The sequence below is a fragment of the Dioszegia hungarica genome (assembly GCF_025882075.1).
Source record: "Dioszegia hungarica strain PDD-24b-2 chromosome Unknown MKK02contig_32, whole genome shotgun sequence".
NCBI classification, from domain to species: domain Eukaryota; kingdom Fungi; phylum Basidiomycota; class Tremellomycetes; order Tremellales; family Bulleribasidiaceae; genus Dioszegia; species Dioszegia hungarica.
Window position 1 is genome coordinate 446,387 of NW_026515781.1, and position 17,003 is coordinate 463,389.

General features: G+C 55.1%; 8 protein-coding genes across 8 annotated transcripts; 4 read left to right on the plus strand and 4 right to left on the minus strand.

The window, feature by feature from the left end:
* Positions 1 to 971: 971 nt before the first annotated feature.
* Positions 972 to 1,302, minus strand: MKK02DRAFT_41482 (uncharacterized protein; the record flags this gene model as incomplete). Its single annotated transcript, XM_053091580.1, has 4 exons — positions 972 to 1,005; positions 1,052 to 1,089; positions 1,133 to 1,232; positions 1,286 to 1,302. The coding sequence occupies 4 exons, from the start codon at positions 1,300 to 1,302 to the stop codon at positions 972 to 974; spliced, it is 189 nt and encodes a 62-aa protein (XP_052941629.1).
* A 657-nt stretch (positions 1,303 to 1,959) lies between these two features.
* MKK02DRAFT_21167 (uncharacterized protein) lies at positions 1,960 to 2,987 on the plus strand (the record flags this gene model as incomplete). Its single annotated transcript, XM_053086370.1, has 3 exons — positions 1,960 to 2,418; positions 2,475 to 2,500; positions 2,558 to 2,987. 3 exons carry the CDS (start codon positions 1,960 to 1,962, stop codon positions 2,985 to 2,987), a joined length of 915 nt encoding a protein of 304 aa, XP_052941630.1.
* A 2,144-nt stretch (positions 2,988 to 5,131) lies between these two features.
* Positions 5,132 to 6,241, minus strand: MKK02DRAFT_41484 (uncharacterized protein; the record flags this gene model as incomplete). The annotated part of the gene is made up of 1 exon (XM_053091581.1): positions 5,132 to 6,241. The coding sequence occupies one exon, from the start codon at positions 6,239 to 6,241 to the stop codon at positions 5,132 to 5,134; it is 1,110 nt and encodes a 369-aa protein (XP_052941631.1).
* An 818-nt stretch (positions 6,242 to 7,059) lies between these two features.
* MKK02DRAFT_41485 (uncharacterized protein) lies at positions 7,060 to 7,904 on the plus strand (the record flags this gene model as incomplete). Its single annotated transcript, XM_053091582.1, has 2 exons — positions 7,060 to 7,521; positions 7,581 to 7,904. 2 exons carry the CDS (start codon positions 7,060 to 7,062, stop codon positions 7,902 to 7,904), a joined length of 786 nt encoding a protein of 261 aa, XP_052941632.1.
* Positions 7,905 to 8,105: 201 nt separating this feature from the next.
* On the minus strand, positions 8,106 to 10,385 carry MKK02DRAFT_41486 (endopeptidase; the record flags this gene model as incomplete). Its single annotated transcript, XM_053091583.1, has 15 exons — positions 8,106 to 8,250; positions 8,316 to 8,562; positions 8,617 to 8,708; positions 8,768 to 8,924; positions 8,976 to 9,075; positions 9,132 to 9,196; positions 9,246 to 9,324; positions 9,377 to 9,451; positions 9,509 to 9,598; positions 9,656 to 9,727; positions 9,808 to 9,910; positions 9,984 to 10,062; positions 10,139 to 10,226; positions 10,297 to 10,311; positions 10,359 to 10,385. 15 exons carry the CDS (start codon positions 10,383 to 10,385, stop codon positions 8,106 to 8,108), a joined length of 1,434 nt encoding a protein of 477 aa, XP_052941633.1.
* An 870-nt stretch (positions 10,386 to 11,255) lies between these two features.
* On the plus strand, positions 11,256 to 11,965 carry MKK02DRAFT_41487 (Endoribonuclease L-PSP/chorismate mutase-like protein; the record flags this gene model as incomplete). The annotated part of the gene is made up of 3 exons (XM_053091584.1): positions 11,256 to 11,367; positions 11,482 to 11,597; positions 11,777 to 11,965. The coding sequence occupies 3 exons, from the start codon at positions 11,256 to 11,258 to the stop codon at positions 11,963 to 11,965; spliced, it is 417 nt and encodes a 138-aa protein (XP_052941634.1).
* Positions 11,966 to 12,129: 164 nt separating this feature from the next.
* On the minus strand, positions 12,130 to 14,649 carry MKK02DRAFT_21541 (aspartate-tRNA ligase; the record flags this gene model as incomplete). The annotated part of the gene is made up of 10 exons (XM_053086429.1): positions 12,130 to 12,221; positions 12,366 to 12,986; positions 13,035 to 13,121; positions 13,177 to 13,336; positions 13,391 to 13,465; positions 13,517 to 13,594; positions 13,648 to 13,737; positions 13,793 to 13,920; positions 13,970 to 14,062; positions 14,361 to 14,649. 10 exons carry the CDS (start codon positions 14,647 to 14,649, stop codon positions 12,130 to 12,132), a joined length of 1,713 nt encoding a protein of 570 aa, XP_052941635.1.
* A 254-nt stretch (positions 14,650 to 14,903) lies between these two features.
* On the plus strand, positions 14,904 to 16,524 carry MKK02DRAFT_30851 (uncharacterized protein; the record flags this gene model as incomplete). The annotated part of the gene is made up of 7 exons (XM_053088150.1): positions 14,904 to 15,115; positions 15,170 to 15,259; positions 15,314 to 15,721; positions 15,772 to 15,839; positions 15,899 to 16,019; positions 16,103 to 16,235; positions 16,360 to 16,524. The coding sequence occupies 7 exons, from the start codon at positions 14,904 to 14,906 to the stop codon at positions 16,522 to 16,524; spliced, it is 1,197 nt and encodes a 398-aa protein (XP_052941636.1).
* Between the last annotated feature and the right edge of the window lie 479 nt (positions 16,525 to 17,003).

Here is a 17,003-nt window from a genome sequence, read left to right on the forward strand (position 1 = left end):
TATCAGTAGACACCTGCTTGCACTTAAGACGTAGCATACTCCGACCAAGCTGCACTGCTTTGAGATTCCAGCGCCAGCTGCACAGGTGAAGGATCTGGCAAGCTGCAGTGGCCTCGCGACCCGCAGAGCTCGCGGGACTGTGGCCGGATAATGCCGATGAGGAATGAGGAGTACAGCCTAGACCGGGGTTCAGGCCGTTCAGGGTCGCCTGAAACCGCCAGTCAGGGAGCAAACAGCAGGATCGACCGGGCACCCTGCTGCTGCCTGCAGTGGACTTTGTACTAGAATCACTCCTCTACAGCTTCCTCACGCGCCACTCCTCAAGCCAAAAGCGGATCACACTGATCTGATGCGGAGCGCTTACCGAGCTGCTTGCCGCCCGACGGAAGCCAGCGGATGCAAACTTACCAGGCAATCGCACACAATCCATCCGTCCTCGCCGGAACTCAACTCAAATCTTCGCAGCTGCTTGACGACCATCATTGATCCGTTCATGGGCTCAGACACGTACTGATGCGCCGCAGCCTAGCGTCAGATAGGGCCAAAGCGCTCATATAAGTCCTGAATCGTCCTGAACCCCTTTTGCCATGTCTACTTTCCCTCCAGAGCAAGCGGCAGCGATGGAAGCAGCGGCGGCTGACTTTGTGGGCAACAACAAGGCTCTTCTCGTGATGCCTTTCCACACCGCGTGAGCTAAAGATTCTTGATGATCAACGTGAAAACAGCTGACAGCTTGCAGTGGATTCCTTGATGCAGTCCTAATGGGCTTGGTCCTAACTCAAGCCATCAGCTATTGGCGTTTCGTCCGTACTGATCGCAAGCTTGCAGTCGCGATAGTGGTAAGTCTCTCTCAATCCTCGTCCCCGTAACTTAGCTAATGATATAGGCCTTGGGTGTCATATGCACCTCCATTGCTAGCCTGATGTAAGTCCCGCCATGGCATCCGCCTTCTCCACTTCTGAACAGCCGTGCTACAGCTTGGATCCGGCTGATAGCACCAGGATACTGCGGAAGTCAGCTTTGAGTCTATAGTGAGAAGGACAGGACCTACATGACCGTAGCGGCCGTGGTAGCTGCGACAGCAGAGAACTTGTGGTCAGCTTGATCTCCAAGCGAGCGGGGGAGGACCTACGACCAGCGCCACGACGTGTTTCGGGTCCGTCTTGATGAATTGCCAGTATGTAAACGTGTGCGCAATGACAAAGCCCATGAGAAGACTATCTAGCCAGCCACTGATAGTCAGCCCTCTCTTCTCGACACGAACACTAGGCGGGTTCACACTCACCTGATATGGAGAGGCATAATGTGCTGTCCCCGGTCAGCGTTAACCACTGCAGCAACAGCTGCCTCCAGCGGGTCAGTAGTGATGTTTGAAGCCATGGCCACTGGTGTAAGTAGGTCTGAATGTAAGAAGACAAAGACGAAGGAGATGGGGTAAGTCTGCTCTATCCCGTGTACCGAGGCTCGCTTGCAAACCACCCCTTTGTAAAGTTGGCCATCGTGAGGAACTGTATATGGGGAAATGTATCGGGATTGGCGTTCCTTCCCATACACAATCCGAACCTTGGAACCGATCAGACCTAAGGGATCAGACGAGATCAGACGCCAACACACACGTCCATACACACACACACCCCTCCTCCTTGCCGCGCCATCGATCCGAAAGGAAGCCACATCCCGGATGGTTGCCTTTGCCGAAGGAGTAGCATCTTGTGAACCCCCGCCTCGAGGGAGTCAAGGAAGATACAGGCGAGAGCAGCAGTGAAGAAGGCGGATCTAGAAGGAGGGAAGCGAGGACTTTGCGACGCTGCACCCCGCGGCCACAGAACTGCCACAGCCCGAGCTCCGAGACCATGACGTCACCCCGCGAGGATAAGCTCGCTTCCGGCGGAACCGGATCCCGGCTTGTTTGCGCGTTTTGCGGCTGATCCTCGTTCGAAGTAACACTATCGCCTCGCTATGAACATCCTCCTGACTGGCTCAGCTGGTGGTGTGGGCTCCTCAGTACTGCTGTACCTCTCCTCTCAGTCCTCTATTCAGCGCATAACCTCCATTGACCTCTTGCCTCTTCCCGAACCGATCCTGTCCCAAATCGATCCCGAACAAAGCAAGAAAATCACGCATCACCTCGTCGACCTTACCGACTTCCTCGCTCTTGATGCCCTCTTCGACACTGAGGGACCTTTCGACGGGGTTATTCACCTATCCGCTATCCCGAATCCGGTCCACTGGGATGCTCGCATTGTGCACAACACCAATGTCAGCATTGCGTACAATATCCTTCAGACCGCGGTCAGCCATGGGGTGAAAAGGATCGTTCAGGCCAGCTCTGTGAACGCTATAGGGCTGCTGTACACACCGGAGGGGAAGCAGATGTTTGATGAGATCCCCATCTCCGAAACAGCACCGATGAGAGCGGTGAGCACACTCCGTTTCTTGTATACAAGCAGGCGACCAGCATAGCTGATGGACAGATGGACCCCTATGCACTATCGAAGCAGTACGTATCTCTTTCATATGCTCCTGCCCGCACGAACGCTCGCTGACTGGTGTCTAGGATCAACGAGCTCCAAGCCGAACATTTTGCTCGCCTTCACCCCACCGTCCGCATCGCCTCCCTCCGATTCCACCACGTCGTCCCGACCTATTCGCTCGGCGCGAAAGACACGAGCTGGGAAGACATGTTCTGCTGGGTCAGCACCAAGGCTGCATGCGAGGCGTGTCTCCTGGGATTGACGTCGGAAGGCTGGGAAGGGGCGGAAGTGTACAATATCGTCGCGCCGGAGATCTGTTGGGAAGGAGGGGTGTCAGCTTCTATCCCAGGGCATGAGGACATAAAGGGCAAGGTGGAGACGTTGGACTTGATGGAGGTGGCGTGGAAAGGAAGAGTCGGGAGGGTGCGGGAGGAGTGGTGGGCGGGAAGAATCAGGCGGAGCTTGTTCGACTGCAGCAAAGCCGAGAGACTGCTGGGATGGCGGCACGAGTAGAGGTGTTGTTATGAAGCTGGACGAAGGTATGCATCACAATGCTGTTGGTATGACGGGATGTCTTACCGGGACCGGAAGATGAGCTTGAAGGAAGGGGCTAGATAGCACCGCCTAGAAGTTGACATCCCCGCTGACACCTCAGAGCGAGAGCTACGATGCACACGGTGAAGCCTGGTGAGGGCACATATCGAGTCCGAAAACCCGACGTTCCGGGGGTGCTGACTTCCGGTCCGGGCGAGCGGACCAAGCACGGACTCAACCATTCGTGTGGGGGTTCGGCAGCTACATGCCTTTCAACGAGACGGCGTGTAAGTCTCTGCCTATCATCAACTTAACTTGAAGGCGATCTCTTGCTGAGTCGACCAGGGTTCATTCGATGCTTCTCGCTCAATGCAGCCACTACCCTCCTCGTTCAGGCAAGTAGCTTCTCCACAGCTTCACCAGATCAGCTCGGGTCCGCGCTGATCACTAGATCTTCTACATTGACCGCGCATGCAGACTCTTCAAGCACTGGTGGCCGGGTGCGTTCATTGGTCCGTTTGCGTGAGTCCTCACTATCCCTTCGCAGCGGCAAAGATCTGACGGCTGATCCATCCAGCGCAACCACGTTCATCATCTCGATCGTGTTCGTCAGAGTGACTTTGTACCCTACTACTATGTGAGCCCGGACATGCTGGCTGCTCCGCTATGTTGAGTCTGCTCAATATCTGTGTGATATGAGCTGACTATTGCAGGCGTACAAGGTCCTTTTCTACGCTATGGTCGGTCAACCTCTCCTATCTGTAGCATTATACTCGACTGACGTGCTGAGTTATCGCTCAACATCGTCACCGATACGCTCATCACTATCACGGTCGCCTATGGTCTATACCGCTTCAAGACTGGCTGGGCGCATACTGACTCTCTCCTATGGCGTCTCATCGTGTGAGTTGACCTTCATGAGTAACAGACACTGAATATGGCTCTTGTTACTGACACGGTAGTCAAATCTTTGAAGCTCAAATTCCCGCTTTGCTGAGGTTTGAATTTCTGTAAACATCAGAGTACCAAAGCTGATCATCAGCGCCATTGTCACCTTCATTTGCTGGACTACAGCCTGCTCAATCGCCATGCCCCTCATGTACGTTCTCTCCAGTCTTCCGACATGTACTCAGCTGACCCCTCAGCCTCACCCAGACGAAGATCTATTTCCTCGGCATGCTCATCACTCTCAACCTCCGTGACACCCCCTTTGCTTCCTCGGCGAGCTGCACAGCTACCGGAGGGGTGAATATCACCTACACCGTCGACGCGGTCACCGCTAATGTGAGTCTGATCTCCTCCCTCCATCCTTTGGCAGGCCAGGACCTCAGCTGATATGGCAATATCAGCTTGGCCAGTATCAGAACGACACATACCCCATGTCTGACCTGTCCGAGGCTGAGGCTGAGAAGATGAGCCAGCCCGGGAACAAGGACGATGATGCACACCTTGTGAGCCATCTCGTCTTCCGTTCGAACCTCATTAGCTCAGGAGCTGATGGACAGTATGGTTCGACTATTCACTTGTCACTGGGATCATAGGAGTGGATTCGGACTTTTTTAGCTCGCAGTCAGATGTCGCTGTCCGTCATTAGCGTAATGGTATCTGAGTTGCGGAGGGTTTACTTTGTAGATAGGCCGCCTCGATGATCAGATATTCGCTATGGCCCTGAGGTGAGCTCGTACCCTCGCAGAGCAGATCACGACCCGGCCGGCCATCAGTATACCGCTCAGAAAAAAAGCGGACTTACGACTGGAACAGGCCTCTCTGCTCACTGGCAGCTGGTCATATTCATGAGTTACTACTATCCTCGACTGCTCAGCGCATCATCTCTTGTCAGCCCCCATGTCATCGCGATGTACAGAGACGTTCTTGCGTCAGATACCACAGACAGCCCGGACACGGACGCTATGACACGACGATCATCACAGCCATACTGAACCTTACTCATAGAATAGCGCTAGAGCCAAGTCACAACGCGGAGCGCGATAGGGGTGGATCAGAAGCATGGGCCATGAGACTCCCGAGGCATCGCAAGTCAGGTATGGTGTCTGCTGCTTGCATATGTGAGTATCTCGGGTAGATTTCAGTCCTATGCCCATTTTTCTCTCGGCCTTCCTCCTCTACTCTAATCCACCCATCCAAGCTGACCATTCGGCAGAATTGAAATCGGCAGGGTCAAAGTCTCCCACAAATCCACCCAACGCAAGATCGGTATCATCGCCATCCAAAATCCGGTCCAAAGCGTCACGCTCGCCTTTGTCGTCGCCCGACAGTGCCTCTTCCGCCTGTATTGTATCAGGCACGACCGGATCCTCAGTCATCTCGAGGGTTGCCTCCGGTCCGACGTCCGATGATTTCTCGGAAAATGGCAGCCCATTTGCTTGAGTGAGATACATCGGAATCCGAAGGACTACTCGCTCGTCTGGTACTCCACGCCCCAATTTCAGCTGCTGAGAGACTAGTTCGTCGAGCACGATGGCTGCCGCTTTCGAGTCGAAGCGAACATCCTGGGAGCCAATCATCCGCGGCATGATGTCCGTGTCCATGGCCAAGCTGCAATTCTTGAGACCCACGATGGTGCTACTAAGCGCGCTCGCGCCTCGTCTTCTGCAGCCGATTGTGTATTGAACTGCGCCGCCAGTGTCCTCGTCGGTCAGATAGGCCATGCTCAGCGCGTTGATAGCCAATTTGTCCGTTGACTTGTTCACGATCAACCACAGAATATTGAAGCCGTGGTGACGTACTGTCGACTGCACTGTCTCCCTACTGAGGTCTTTCGAGACACGTCCTGGCGTATCTTTCCGGCTGTCAGAGCCGAGCCGGGACTGTGGCATTTGTAGGGTGAAGGAAGCGGTGTCACCACTGCGGAACGTCTTGAGCTTGGTTCTTATCCGTGCGCGGAGAGCATAGTTGACATTTGTTTCGAAAGCTGCCTTCAGCTCTTCCAAGGCAGGCAGTCTGGGATAGGCAAAGCTTAGAGTCATCGTATCGGATGAAGCAAATTGGGGCTTTCTCCCTGGCTCGGTGATCTTGACCTGGCTGAACATGAAGGTCAACTTCGAACGGTCGTACTTGATCATGTCGAGGGTCATGTCGTGCCCGTAGCCCTGGAGCGGGGCTTCCTCAGCTGCCTTTAGAGCGAGTTCGACCAGGGGCGTAACGAGGGCGTGCACTTTCACGAGGTCTTCCTCGTATAGGGGTGCGTCAGTTTGAGAAGATTGTGCAGACATGGCGTTTGTTTGTGGGTGTGATGTGTGAGTGGCGAGCTTTTTGAGTGTGTGTGGGAGTGAAGAGGTCAGAAACGAGAGGCGCGGTATATATCAGTCGGTCTAAAGGCACTTGGAGTCATGGGAGAAAGGGGAGCAAGGTGAAAGGTCTGCGTAGATTGCGCGTCTCATCTGGCGACAAAGGAATCATGGGCCGGGGTACACAGCTGCGCTGATCGTCGATGGGTTTGTTGACAGCACATGAGTGAAGGGTCCCAGATGGAAGCGAGACATTCTTATTGGTCAGTGATCCAGTCTTCCGCGAGTGTCGCATACACTGCTAGCCGGCCACCTTGATATTACTGTCAGCGGAATCGAGAGCGCCTTGGTGGCGAGAGGGACAGACTGTCCGACGTCGAACATGCGGGTATCTGCGCGGTGCGCGATATGTGTTTGGGTATCAAAGGTAGATTTCCTGCTTGTGTTCGAATTTATGCGTATTCTAGATAGCTGATAAAGATGAAAGGAATCACCCTAGTCAGCAGGCTGCATGATGACCGCCACATCGATCTTTCTAGCACGTGGACCTATCGAGAGTGGCACTTCCGACCCCCCTTTGTGGCACGCGATTTAGGCGAAACCTCTGTCCAAAGGAGGATTGTAAAGAGACTCAGAACGAGGAATTACAGGGGTCTCTGGGGCTGTAAAGGTACCACGCCCATCCCCTCCCCCTCCCACCCTTATACATCACACTGCCCGTCATCACGTCGGCTTCCCACTAAGCACCTCTTGCGCCACAGCCGTTGACATCAGGTGACCCAACAACCCACGCAACTCCCAGCATGTCTGATACATCCCCGCTGGATGCCTCGACTCATGACGAATCGGACCTGACAGGCCTGATCGGCGAAGCTCCCGACCTGATCTCTGACGGCGGAACAGACTATGACACCCAGTACACTGGTGATGAGCATGTCGGGGTGTCTGACAATGGCGACAGTGAAGCTGTGGGCTTCGTCTCCTCTGACGCCCCCGCCCACCGGAGCGAAGACGAGGCTCGGGCTTCGTGTGCCATCAATCAGCGACTCGAGGCCCACCGCCAATCCCAGAGGGGCGAACACTTTATTCCACGGCTACAACACTGGATCAGCGACTGCCTCACGGATGGGTATTGGCATGTCGACAGGAAACCAATGAGAAAGATCAAACTCGTTTCCAGACCCACATGCACGTCGACGGAAACCCAACAGACACGGGCGCCGCTCTATGTGACAAAGTATGACGACTTTGAGGGCTGCGACACTGTCAAATGCAGTCGTGCCTTTTTCGACACTCTGTGAGAGACACTGAGCTGACCACGGAGGACGAGTTGAAGGCCTGGAGGAATTCGCAGGAAAACAGGAGCAGTGATGACGGAGCTCTCGCTAAGGACGTCTTGGTGAAGGTTCTTGGGATGGCGGTGCCCAAGCTCGAATCCCGGTTGAAGGCGAAGGTGGATTTCTCGAGGGACGGCTGTCCCTGCCCGCGGAACACAATCAACGTCCAGAGGTACGTGGAGGATCTGTGGATGAAGGGAGCTCTCAAATCGACCGAGGTGCAAGATGCGATCTACGATGAGGTGAAGCGTGGGATCACACTAAGAGCGATCTCCGTAGAGGCGACACAGGGTTCGGCGGCTGTTCAGTGATGGATGGGGATTACTTCTCGTTTCCATAGATTCTCGTGTCGATACTCTTTCACTGTATATGGAGACCCTTCAGTAACATTGTGTACATTCATGCATTGCACCTTGCGCCTTTTCGTCCAGACGGGCATGAAGAGATGCTTTCCTACATATACAATATACTCTCTCTCACCCCTATACTCCTAGCTGTATGCTCCAGAGATTCTACCCAAACGCAGCCATCGGACCTCCCCAGCCCCCTCTCTCCTGATTCCGCGTAACCTTCTCATTCACAATCCCCCTCTGCAGCCTATCCAACTCCTTCGCCACCGTCCCCATCGCGAGATACTTCCTGGTCGAGTCTGCTCCACTGGACGAGTCAGCTCACTCCATTGCCTCAGATCACCACGCAGTATCGAGGAGTGGACCACTGACAATCGATCCAAAACAACCACACCCTGAACCTGATCGATCCGCCCCTTGATCTTCTCATCCAATATCAGACCCACTACCAGCCCCTCGGCCTCGTCCCGTCCGATATTCAGAGTCTTGGCGAGGAAGTCGAGCGAGAGGCGGGTATAGGATTTTATGATATCGATGATGTACTGGGTGCGGAGTGAGCGGAGGAGGTCGGTAATGAAGAAGGCGATAAAGGGGTCGCCGGTGATGGTTGCTCGGTTGGCTAGAAGTGTCAGCTGCACCGTTCGTCAACGATCGACATCACAACCTAGCTGACCTTTGAGGATCTTCTCAGCGGCGAGGACATCACGCATCTGGTAGGCCTGGACGAGGTTCGTCATCGCCACGATCTGGGGATCGTTCTTGTATCTGAGGTGTCAGCTCTGATAACATGCCATGTATACTACACAGTGAACATGATAACTCACGGCTTGGTCTCTTGCGAGTCGAAAGGGTTGATTTCACTCCCCATCAACATATACGTCAAGACCAGATACTTCAACACCTGGATCCGCTGAGACGACCCCGACTCGTCGTACTGCCTGAAGGACTCGAACAGGTCTGTCGATGCCTTGTCCCATGATCCTATAGAGTCAGTTCCTGCTAGCTTACCTGCAGATAAACCCGGGAACTCACGCTCCATCATCCACATCTTGCCTCCGCATTCCCTGATGACGCCCATGATGCGTGGATGGGGAATAGCATTCTTGACCTGCATCGCGGCGTTGTAGATCTCCTGCTCAGTATCAGTTATGCGTCCCTGTTGTGGTCAGAGGGAACCTGGAAGCTGACCTTCTGTTTCTTGTTCTCCTTGAGATCGCTGTACATCTGAATCTCGATAGCGTACAGCTCGAGCACTATGGGTCAGCTTCTCGAAGTTCGGTGTATACCTGTGGTATAGCTCACGCAAGGATCCCTTGCTCTGATCATCCGAAGAAGATGATCCAGCGGTAGGTGCACAAGCAGCCTGGAGCGACCGGAGAATCTATAAAGTCAGCTTTTGAAGCACACCTATAAGCGTTCGACAGCCAGCGTACCGGTTCGAGCCGCCTGTACTCCTTCCGGTCCAGCCACAGCTTCGCGAGCTTCAGATTGGATTTTGTCGACAAGCGCTATGTATGTCAGCTGGATCCGGAGTGAAATCAGTCGTTCCATCACGCCAGGCTCACCTCATTCTTGGCCTCTTCGCATGCGATCCGCGTAGCTTCGTAGAATGCCTCCAGGGTATCCAGGGGGACTTTGGGCGAGATAGCTGCGTGCTGTATGTGTGAGCATACTCTCATCACTGCAAGGGTGATGGGTCGGGAACAGCTAACCTTTCCTTCTCCGCCGACGTAGTCCAGAATGTTGTTGATAGACTTTTCGGCGTAATTCCTCGTGACGTTGCTCTACTTGATCAGCTCCTTCTTCCACGAGCACTTCGTGACCGATTCAGCTGAAGATATGCTGTATGTGAGACATCACATACCTTCGTGTACCCCAGCAGCTCCCTGTACGTCTTCAGAGCCTCCTCTGGCTGATGCCGATACAGGTAATTCATCTTCGTCATCTGCTTGAGCGCCTTGAAACCCCTATACGCATCAGCTCAGGTCAGCGACTCCAGATGGAGGTCAGGCTGATGGTAGCTGATCGAGAAAGACGTACCATTCCCCCTTCTCGGGCTGTTCATCCACTATCGCTTTGAAAGCCTTGAGTGCTGCTTCTTGATCATCCTCCTTCAACGCTAGCATATCAGCTCGAGCCCTCATGTAGCCCCCTCCCTCGCGAGGCGGGTTGCGGGTGACAATTAGCTGACTCACACTTGGCCTTGTAGTACTGATTCTCCACATCACCCGTCTCGTCCGCCATCCCTTCTTCGTCATCATCATCATAGTCGAAATCGTAATCCTACCAAGTCAGCTTTTGCACCGCAGACGGCTTTCGCACCGCAGACGATGAATTGTGTGCAATAGCTGACCTCGTCGTCCGCATCCTGAAATCAGCTACTGGTCTTCTGGATACATTGAAGGAGCAACCTACCTCCATCATGAATTCATCGTCGGACATGTTGGGCTATGAAGGTCGGTGGAGCTTCTATTCCCTTTCGAGGACTTGCACGAGTGTGCGTTTCTGTCGCTTCAAGTGATACTGGCCGTACCGTCGAGGCCTGAAGGCTGGGTGTATGTCTGATTCGCGACTGTGTAGGTTGATGGAACGAGAGAAGAATGTGAAGCGAAGTGAAGGCGAGGGACGCGCGGGGGTGGAGGCTGTTCAAGGGAGGGACCGAATAACGCTGTCCAGTTCCAACTCCGCATTCCTCGTCCTCGATTCCCTCGCCACAAACTTGAGCTCGGCGAGGCTCGGCGAGAGAAGATCAGCACCTTCTGTTGATCAATCGATCAGGAGTCGACCTTACTGCGGCTTGAGGCGAGATGTTGCCGAGCTCTCTCACTGTCTCAGAGCTACAAGTGCTCCCTCCTGGTTCATGGCTCCTTCACCCTCAGCGGGCCACTCTGATCATCTGACCTGCTGCCGCACTGCCCTGAGCAGTACGGCATGGGATCTCGCCGCCGGACCCGGGCCTGCTCAGACTTCGCACTCTGCGCTGTATAGAGAATTCCTATGCACTCGGTGTAGGAGTTCCTACACGCTACCGAACTCGGATCCTATTCGCTTCCTACTGAGTCCTCGGTGCTACTCTAGACATGTGATCTCGTCACCCGCCTCAGACTCCAGATAGCCCAGAATCTCAGATTCTCACCATCGATATCCGCGGGGTTCAGGGCTTGGCAACAGCGCCAGGCTTACCAATCCACCAGCCATCTGATCGCTATATAAGCAATGGAGTTTGCGGTCCTTGGGACAGTCCGTGAATCACGCTCACCCAGACTCGGAGACATCGATTTGATCTGATCGCCGCCCCAGTTTGGCACCACAATGGCTCATCTCCCCTTCTTCTCTTATGATGGGTACGGCAAAGATGTCGAGCCCGTGTTTCACTACTCGCAGGCTGTCAAACGGGGCGACATTATCGAGATATCCGGGCAAGGTGCGTTCGGGCTTTTACTTCCCTTTGGCTGTCCCAGTTCCGGGTTCCCGCTTCGTCCTCGTCAGATGCACGCGCCCGTACAGCAAGCTGTAAGGCCGAGGCTGACAGGAACAGGCGGCTGGGACCCTAAAACCCACGCGGTCGATCCGGACATCAATAAGCAGATAGATCAAGCGTTTGAGAATGTCCAGCTGGCCCTTGTCACCGCCGGTGGACAAGGCTGGGTCGAGGTGAGTTGATCCTCTCCGGACTCCTGTTCTCTCTCATCCGGTGGTCTTGACTCTTGAGCTACCTCCACCTCCAGGCTTGCACCTAGCTCTCACTCCTAGACCAATCCCCTCATGTATCTAGCATGCCCGATACCAACACCAACCTAGACCCCAGACCAGACTCAAACTGACACCCCCAGGTCTACAAGATCCGAGCCTACTTTACAAACCTAGACGACCCGACCCACATCGACGCGTTCGTGAGGAACATGCGCAAGTGGCTGCCGGGTCACAAACCCTTATTGACGGCGGTGGGTGTCAAGGTGCTCGCGTTCGAGAATATGAAGGTGGAGATTGAGGTTGCGGCGGAGACCAAGTCTGCGGCGTAGGCTTGCGCCGAGAGAAACGTGTTTGAAGGGCCGAGCCCGGGGGAAGCGTTTGGGGTCAGAGTCAGTATGTACTTGGGTCATGGTCAGCTGGCATCACGTAGCACGTAGACAAATGGTATAATGCGATATGCATCAAACCTGCTCGGCCCCGCCCAGCTCGACGTCTATGGCATCAATCGTTTCGGGTCCCTTGGGAACAATGACGCCCTCCTGATGTTACCCAACTTCAGGTAGAACATCAACACCCGTTCCAGACCTGAACTCGTCAGCTTATATCCCTCTCACGCCACTTCTCTTGTCCCTTTCTCCAATCCTTCCCGATCCTCCCATGATCTCCTCCTTCCATCCCTTCCCAAAGGACCCCCAATCGAATCACTCCAGACACAAGAAGAAGACTCACCAATCCCCCCACCGGCATGCGGCGGCGCCCCCAACCTAAACGCATCCACATACCCCTCCATCGTCTTTGGATCAATCCCCACCTCCTTCAACCTCTGTACCAAGAACGCCGGATCATGCACCCTCTGCGCCCCACTCAAAATCTCCTCTCCCCGCATAAAGAAGTCATACGAGTTGGACACCTCCGGGTTGGTCGGATCCGGCATGGTATAGAAAGGCCGGATAGCCGTCGGGAACTTATCCAGGATAAAGTAATCGGTAGCGTATTTCTCGCGTACCAACCTTCCAAGCAGCTTCTCATTCTCCGTCGACATGTCGTCCATCTCACCGATTGGCGCTCCGTCCGATCCTGTCGCACCGGCTTCACGGAGCATCGCCATGCCTTCGGCAAAGGTGAGCCGGAGGGTTTTTTCTAGGAAGAGGAAATCGTCGCATGGGAATTGCTTTTTGATCGTGTCAATCTCGTGTTTGTAGGTCGTGGCGAGACCGCGGAAGATGTGGAGGAAGAGCGAGTCGAGAAGGTCGAGGACCTCGTGGTAGTGCTCCTCGATGGCCATTTCGAGGTCGAGACCGACGAATTCGGTCATGTGACGGTGGGTGTTGGAGTCTTCGGCGCGGAAGACTGCACGTCAGCTTGGGCGGCTCCATCCAAGAGCAGCTGCGGACTGACCTGGAGCAATCTCATACACCCGCTCCATATCACCAGCGATACACATCTGCTTGGCCAATTGCGGGCTCTGAGCGAGGAAGGCGGTACCTATAGGTCAGCTCGAGCCCTGCCGAGGAACGCAGTCATAGACCCAGGAACTGACCATTGAAATACTGAACCTTGAACACACTCGCCCCACTCTCCGTAGCCGCACCTTGCAACTTGGGCGAGTGGATCTCGGTAAACCCATTGTTGTTCAGGTGCTCCCGGAAGAGCTGGCAAAGGCCAGACTGCATCCGGAAGATGGCCTGGTTGGCGGGTGTCTAAAAGTTAGCTGTGCCTCCGATATCAAGCTGTACAGGAAAAGTTGAGCTCACTCGGAGATCCATAACTCGATTGTCCAGCCGAGTAGGCAAAGAAACGCGCGAGAATTGGATATCCTCCGTCTCCATCTGATCTAATAAGCTTAATGTACATTGGATGTAGAGCAGCAGAAAGCTCACGCGCTGGAAGTCTGATTCTGGGCGAGAAGCATCATCGATCGAGAAGGGCAAAGTCTCAGCCTCAACGACAGTGAACAACTACCTTCATCAGCTTGGGCCCATACCTCGGCATTACAGGGCAGGAAGCTGACCTTGTGGATCTGGACCTCGTATTCCTGGATAGTACAGCTCTTCACCTCGGCGGCCTTGATAGTCCCCTCAACCAGAACGATAGACTCAGACTACTATCGTCAGCTCTGACGTGGATGTAAGTCCTTCCCGTGTCTTTGAACTGACCGGGATGTTCTGCGCATACTTGAGCATTTGCTTAGATACCTGATTCTCGTCCTTCTCGCCCGAGATGACCAGGACTCCCTGCAGAGTCTGGGTCTGTTGCCGGAAAGTGAGGAAGACGATCTTGGCGCCTGGTGGTCAGCTCGCGCCCACTACAGACAGCGAGGGAGTTGAGCTCACCCTGTGGCCGCATGTTGTGCAGGCGGGCACGGAGGACGACGGGCTTGCCGACGTTCTCGGCGGAGATGGTGGGGAACTTGAGGTAGGTTCGGCCTGGATGTTCAGCGAAGGTCCAAAGGTATGCTACAGTGGGGATGGAGGAACCTCGGAAGGGGATGATCAGTACTCCAAATTCGGACCCTCGAACCTGAGCTATGAAGACGTGTGTCTTTCTCTCCTGGTCTCTCTTCTGCCTCATCTCCTCTCCCCCTCTCCTTCCGACCTCCCTGGCTTCCCCTCCTCTCCCCTCCCTCCCCTTTCCTCTCCCAATCCTCTCTCCCTCTGCACCTCCCCACCCCCTCTCCACCCTCCCCCTTCCTCTCCCCAGCCTCTCCCCTGAATATGGACTCACCGTTCCTCTCCGTACTCTGGTGCATCGGCAATTTCCCATAATTCTGCTTTGCCTCATCCATCGCATCCTGCGCCTCCCTCTTCTTCTTCTCCTCTGCCTCCCTCGCCTCCCTCTCTGCCGCCTTTTTAGCCTTCTCCGCCTCCTTTGCTCGGCGCTTCAGCTCTCCCTTTGTCGGTCCGGCCGATGCTCCTTCCTCCACAGGTGCCGGTGCGGCTGCTCCGCCTTCAGCTTGAGGCTGGACGGAAGGCGCAGACTCAGACTTGTCTTGCGTGGGTGCTGTGTCTGCCATGATGTATACTGAAGAGAGAAGGTGAGAGTGGAGGTTCGAGCGAAAGTCAGAAGCTGCTGGGCCAACCTCGAGTCGACGAGGAATGTTGATCTGGTCCAGCAATCAAAAGCCACGTCATCCGGATTTAGCCGAGTCGCGGGCATCCCCGAATCTCCGTCCGACTCGAGCGACTCATTCCGCCCGCGTTCGGCTGCGCTAGCTACTCGTATAAAGTCGAGCTCATCTCTCTGTCTTCTTCCCATATTCACAGCACCATGTCCGTCCAGCCCACCCAGCCCGAGTCAGCCGCCGGCACTTCCGCCGAGACTCAACCCCGTCAGCCCATCTGGCTCCGATGCGAAAAGAAGCCGCACGAGCACCGGTCGGCCTTGACCCCGACCACAGCCCGAACGTTGATGGATAACAACTTTGAGGTGTTTGTCGAGAGGGACCCGCAGCGGATCTTTGACGACAAGGAGTTTGAAGAGTGGGTCTTCGGATCACCTCTACTGTAGCCAAGGGGGAGAGGGCTGATTTTCAGCGTCGGTTGCAAGATGGTTCCGAACAATGAATGGCCTAGTGCGCCTGTCGAAGTACCTATCATCGGCCTGAAGGAGCTTCCGGAGTCATCGTATGTCCTCCCTTCTCTTCCTTCTTCCTTCTTGGAGTAAGAGCTAACCCACAGTGACCCCCTCCCGCACACGCACATCCAATTCGCCCACTGCTTCAAACATCAAGGCGGCTGGCAGTCCGTCCTCCGCCGATTCCGTCAAGGCGGTGGAACATTGTACGACCTCGAATTCCTCGAAGACCCCGAAACCAAGCGCCGAGTCGCTGCCTTTGGGTTCCACGCGGGTTTTGCGGGCGCAGCGGCGGGTGCGCTCGCCTATGCCGCTCAACAGCAGAGCGGGGGGCAAGGAAAGCTGGCAGGGCTGAAGCCGTATGATAATGAGGCGGCGATGGTGAAGCATGTGCAGGCGGGGTTGGAGGGTGTGGAGGGGGGACTTGGGGAGGTGCGGGTGTTGGTTATTGGCGCGTTGGGGCGGTGTGGGAGTGGGGCGGTGGATCTGTTTAGGAAGGTGGGGATCAAGGAGTGAGCGGCTTCGCTCGTGACGCGGGTCGATGGCAGAGCTGACATGACAGGGAAAACATCATCAAGTGGGATATGGCAGAGACGGCCAAGGGCGGGCCCTTCCAGGAGATCCTCGATGGTCAGCTACTTTTGCCTTCACGCCTGTCTTGGTGCGAAGATGCTGAGCTGACGCCGCAGTCGACATCTTTGTCAACTGCATCTACCTCTCCAAGCCCATCCCCAAATTCGTCACGTCGGAATTCATGGCCCAGGCTGGCGAGTCTAGGCGGCTCAGCGTCGTCGTGGATGTGTCGTGCGAGTAAGTCCAGCACTATCAGCTATCTGCCACCCCTCAAATGTCTCGAAAGATATGGGACAATGGAGCACGAGCTGATACCACAGCACCACCAACCCCCACAACCCTATTCCCATCTACGGCATCAATACGACCTTCCCCGAACCGACCGTCGAGGTGGACACCAAGGGCGTCGGGAAGCGGTGTACCGTCATTTCGATTGATCATCTGCCTACTCTTGTATGTCCCTCTGCGCTTCTTTCTGCCCTGCCTGTTCTTCATCCAAGCCGGGTACCACCCACCTATTTATCCCCGCCTATCTCGTCTCCAGTCCATTAGAGGGTCTCCCCAGCTGACTCTCCAGCTCCCCAGAGAAGCCTCGGAACAATTCAGCAAAGACCTCCTCCCGTCCCTGCTTCAACTCCCCGATAGGGCATCCGCCAAGGTCTGGACCAACGCCGAGAAGCTCTTCCAGGAGAACCTCGAGGAGGCGCGTTTGGACGATGAGAAGAATGGGATTAGGGACTAGGCACGGCTAGGATTAGGATCAGGGGGAGGTGGGCTGGGGGTTAGATGAGGATAGATAGATCTTTGGTGGACGGGGGGGGGAAGGGGATTGGGTAGGAGGATGGGTGAAAATGCATTATACAATTGGGTCTTTCTCTGGCTATACTATACACTGCCATTGGGACGATACAGGCCTAAGCTAAACAGGTTCACGCTAAAGGAAGATACGCCTTTCTCCGCCCGGCCTCTTGCTCGTCAAACCGCCACATGACCCACTCCGCCCCTTCCTGCGATGGTAGTCTCGGCGAGGCGGCCGCGGAGGTATACGTATACGCAGGATCGACGTCGACGTCCATCTTGTTTGGATCGGACCCTTGTAGTCGGATTGTGGGTATAGGACTGGCTGCGGCTGTGGCTGGCGCTGAGGCTGCGCTTATAGCGGATGTCGGCGCGTGTAGGGAGAGATGAGACGAAATGGTAGAAGGATGGGACGGTATAGGG